The sequence below is a fragment of the Alnus glutinosa genome, chromosome 4 (assembly GCF_958979055.1).
Source record: "Alnus glutinosa chromosome 4, dhAlnGlut1.1, whole genome shotgun sequence".
Classification (NCBI taxonomy): domain Eukaryota; kingdom Viridiplantae; phylum Streptophyta; class Magnoliopsida; order Fagales; family Betulaceae; genus Alnus; species Alnus glutinosa.
This window is the reverse complement of record NC_084889.1, coordinates 27,270,382-27,275,449: the sequence shown is the minus strand read 5'-3', so window position 1 is coordinate 27,275,449 and position 5,068 is coordinate 27,270,382. Positions and strand designations below refer to the sequence as shown.

Here is a 5,068-nt window from a genome sequence, read left to right as displayed (position 1 = left end):
CACACTATTAACAAGACTGAGACTATGAAGGATTTGATTGATTAGCATTTGCCTGAAACGACTAGGAAATGGATGAGGTGTTCTAGTGCATTATCGATGTGGGCCTCGATGCCAACTCTACAAACCCCTCTACTTAGCAACCAATTTCGTTTAAGTTTGCGATTTTAAAAAGTACGATTTAAAATAACAATTTTGAATTGTGTGATTCGATAAAAATAATTTCTAAAAACGTAGTTAAGCGTTTAACAAAATCACAGTTTAACCTTTAAAATCGTAAATTAGCCTTTAAAATTTTACGTTTTCAAAAAAGCACCAACTTACCTGCGATTTGAAAAAGTAGATTTTCTACGTTTTCAAATCGCAACTTTTAAAAACACAATTCGCAAACAATTTATGTTTGCAATTTGGTTTAAAATCGCACTTATTGTCTACGAAATCGTAATCTCAAATGGACTATAAACCTTGGACCCGTGCAAAACACCCCCTCCTCACAAATCGAGTAACACCTCGGCTTCACTGACAAGCTGACCCCAAGAAATTGCTTATACCTAAGAGGATTCAAACATTATACCTAATAGAAATGCAAATATGTTCTATTTACTACTTCCAATATGTGTGATAAATCTCATTTTTAGTGCCTTTTAATCACCAAAAAAGAAAAGGTCCCTCACTTCCCTCTATGGGTGATACGAAATTTAAACATCTTCATGAAATTCAACATTGCAAGGTATATCATGCTTAAAAAAAGAAAATGATAAAACCTAAATTTTACATGCAAAGATTCCTTGGGGCCATTCTTGCAGGGATCATAGAGCATTTAAGCCAAGGAAGCTAAAAACACGACTCTAGATAAGTTCTATATCCAACTTCAAACAGCAATGTTTTCTTAAGTTACATAAGCTACAGCACACTATCAACTGCAGGTCCTAGTGAAAACATGCATAACACATGAAGAAACAAGGGTGTTTTAGGAGCAATGGTCCATTATTATTAGAGAAAAATCACGAGAACAAAGATCTGGCAGAATAGATCCATGAACATCACCGACGCTAAAAGCACCATGTGCCTCATAAAAAGGCCCTGAAAACCAAGAAACCAATAATCAATTACTCCATAAATATAAAATACAGCAACCAGGGGACATAAATAAAGATTTCATTCAAAGAGTGTGATATTATGATAAAAACAGACATCAATCATAAATTATGCTAATCATACTTCCACACAGAAGCTACATACCCACTTCGTCTCCCAGCCCGTTTAATGCCCAAAACAGACTTAAGTTTACGAAAAAGATAACAAAAGGAATATTGCACTCATGAAATTCTGAGCCCACAAAGAAAATAGTAAACTACAACATCCAATAAGATCGCACAAACTCCTTGAATGCTACAAACTAAAAAATAGTAGGAAGAAACTATTTATAACAATCACTAATAATATTATTATTTTTTTTGGTTGATAAATAAAGCAAATTTATTAAAAGCGGACAGGGTGCAGCCCAAATACATAGGAAAGTATATAATAGAGAACACCCATCAAGATCAAGAACAAAGAAAAAGAGCACAAAAATTTGCAAAGTTAGACAATCACTAATAGTTGAAGATTCTACACTATAGAAAAGATATATATAATTCACAAATTCCTCTCAAAGATAGCTTTCATGAATACTCCATTCCTCGTGTGCCAGGTATCGAAAACCTAATAGGAATAGCTTTCATGAAACAAGGTATAACCCAACGTTACCATCGAAGCAAAGTAGGACATCCACTGGCTAAAAGCTGGGAGAGCACATTAATTAAACATGGGGAAGAAAGATCTCACTGAAAAGGAGAACCAATGTTGATGTCTCACATTACACACAGTTGCGTTTGCGTTTCCATTCTGGAGAGATATGATTATAAAAGCTTCTTTCAGTATAAACAACCACCACATTAGTTGATTAACCTCGAAGCCACATGCCATTCCTGGGCAGAGTCACCCAAATTCGATCATTCTCCTACCTAAGTCTCCCAACTACTTGACTTAAAACTTCACCAAGGCAGGGCTCTTGGGACACACCCCTGGAGAGTAAGTAAACCCCGGATACACAACCCCACTTGCCAAAACCATGTATTAGGTAATCCAAAGGAACTCTTAGTGCAGAATCAAATCCAGGATGTCCAAGTCGTCCCAAGGCCGCCCTTTGACCACTAGGCTGCATCCGGACGGGTGAAGTCTCTCCAACTACTAACGCAACAAATCTTCAATCATTGCCCCTACCCCTACCAATGAAGATTGTACATCATATTACAAAGCTACTAATGACAAAAAGCCATTTGACCAGAGATTTATCAAAAGAATAATCCTTCAGACCCATAATACTGTTCAGTGTTAGAGCTCCCAAACAAAACTTAATGCTCTAAGAGCATTCCCAGCCGATTAGGCATTTACAACTTTAAGTCAAAAAGGGCATCCATCGGCTTATGTAAACACAAAGCCAAGACCCGTTTGTGAACAGTGTCACGCCACATGTGGCGTGACACTGTTCACAAATGCATCATTTCTTTAGTTATTGTTTCTCTCTCCCTCATCATTTGTTAATATTTCACTGTGTCGAACATAGGAACCTCTCCTTTTCTCATTTCTTCCCTGTTCATCTTCTTCTTCTCCAAAGTTCTCTCTCTGGCAAATTTTGATCTTTTGGGTTTGCTTTCTTTGCTGTTTCTCTTTTCCTTTTCTCCGACTTTTAAATTACACTAAAAATTCTCACTTTTCCACACCTTTTCCCACCAAGAAAACATTCAAAGATTCCAAATCCTTAAGATCATTCATGCCACAAATTCTTCTTGAGCTTTCACATCATTCTTCAACACAATGAAGCTCGAATTTCTGGCCCATAAGCAGTAGTTCTTCCAGAAAGTAGGCTCTTTTCTCCCTCGAATACATGGACTTACAGAAAAGAAAAACAAAACTGCCTTCAATGCAGGAAGAGGTACATATATAAGTCTCAGATCTTGTTTTGCTCCATTAAAGTTCCTTCCTTTTTGCCATTTTCCCCACAACTTTTCATTCATTCCTCAAAATATGTAAATAATTATGTAAAAATATCAAACACATTTGTAACTTTTTACTCAGTGGTTGATGGATTGATTCTTGAACTATTATTTGGCGACTGCGGGCCTTTCATTAATGCCCACCTCCTTTCCTTTTCATGGCATCTTATTTTCAAGCTTACTACTCTCATGGCTTCTATATCGATCTTCTTCTTAAGGTGGACAGAAGGTACATGCACTATTGTAATCAAATGAAGGCGGTGGCGGCGTCCTTTGAAGCCGTGGCTGGCGACGGAATAGTGAGACAAAGGAATCGTGATGTTTTCTCTATGAGAATGAAGACGAAAGCCACAAATATGGAATCGTGATGGACAAAACAAAAAAGAGGGAGTTAAAGATGATGAGAATGAAGGTGAAAGCCACAAATAACTTGGTGCAATAATTGATTGATGAAGACGCCAATTGCTCGTAAATGATTATGAGGCAGAGGATGAACGCAGAGGATGCAACACAATTAAAATGAATAAAAACAAAAAGTTAAAAATGATTATTTTAATAAAATAGAGGAGTTTAGATAAGCTGTGTATTTAAAAGTGGTTAGCTAAATTAGCAAAAGTGAGCTTTGGTTAGCCATTTTACAAAAAAATTTACATAATCCACTGTGAATGCTCTAAGAAGTAACCATATCCATTCTCCTCCACCTCAAAACACCAATTCATTTTAATTCGTTAACTTTACATGCCAATGCAGCCTACTAAATAATTCATCAAAACAAAACAAAAATCAATACCTATACCTAAATTCACACATACCCACACCACGCTTTGCATTTACACAATATTCAAATCAACAATCCACAGTGAATATTACCTCTTCTCTACACTTAATTGGAGGGAATCATGCCGGTGTTCCGGGCGTAAGCGAATATGCCACCGGCCTCAATGACCGGGCCAGCATCCCCGATCGGCTTCAACCGGTACTCCTTGCCGGTGGTGTGATTGATCAGAAGGCTCTGGGCGAGCTCGATCGTTACCGTGTCGCCGGTCTTACACTCCTCACAGATTCTGCCCTCCGACTCCAGAGGGTACACCTCTCCGGTAGCCACCGAGTTCCTGAAGAAGATGCGCGCGTAGGACTCTGCCACCACCGCCGCGACCCCCGCTGCGCCCAGCGCCACCGGTGCGTGCTCGCGGGACGAGCCACATCCGAAGTTGTAGCCGCCGATGACGATGGAGTACTTCGTCTTGGTCTCGTTGGGCTCCACAAAGCGCGTGGTGTAGGTGGAGGGGAGGCCTATGAGCGCGTAGGAGCCGAGCTTCTCGTACTCGGCGGGCTTGGAGGGGACGAGGGTGAGGTACTCGGCGGGAATGATCTGGTCGGTGTCGATGTTGTCGCCGACGACGTAGCAGAGGCCGTGGAAGGAGGTGGCGGCCGTGGAGGAGGGAGAGGAGGAGGACGGCGTGGCGGTGGCGCGTGGGGTGGTCAAGGATGGGGTGGAGCGTGAGGATTGAGCCGTAAGGGGTTTGAGTTTGACGGGGTGGGTTGGGGATGGGGATACGTTGGGGAATTTGAGGAAGTGAGGAGCAGTGGGAAGAGAGGATCTGGTGATTGAAGTGGCGAGTGTAGGGTTTGGAGAGCGAGACAGAAAGGCCGCCATGGTCATGAATGCGAAATGGCGTGTGAGACTCTGAGAGAGGAATCGATAGTATTTGAGAAATGCTTAGTTGTATCTCAGTCTTATTTTACTATTGACTACGTGGATCAATAATGTTGTTAAAAAAATTAGAATTTCACTACACTCTTTGTATTATTTTTTACATTATTGGTCCATGTAGACGATGAGGAGATAGGAGTGAAATGAGAATATACAACCAAGCATTTTTTTTCAAAAAATGATAGAAATACATCATTTTTACAACAAGTGTACAACAGCCCTCTCATATGGGGTGGGCTCCACAGTGTGTGGGACTCACCCCATGTGAGAGGGCTGTTGTACACTTGTTGTAAAAGTGATGTACGGGAATCAGTTCTCT

The 5,068-nt window shown here is 40.4% G+C and overlaps 1 protein-coding gene across 1 annotated transcript; it reads right to left on the bottom strand.

The window, feature by feature from the left end:
* Positions 1-829: 829 nt before the first annotated feature.
* LOC133866423 (3-isopropylmalate dehydratase small subunit 1-like) lies at positions 830-4,734 on the bottom strand. Its single transcript, XM_062302945.1, has 2 exons — positions 3,906-4,734; positions 830-1,080 (listed from the first exon to the last, which is right to left on the bottom strand). The coding sequence occupies exon 1, from the start codon at positions 4,696-4,698 to the stop codon at positions 3,919-3,921; it is 780 nt and encodes a 259-aa protein (XP_062158929.1). The 5' UTR covers positions 4,699-4,734; the 3' UTR covers positions 830-1,080; positions 3,906-3,918.
* Positions 4,735-5,068: the final 334 nt, after the last annotated feature.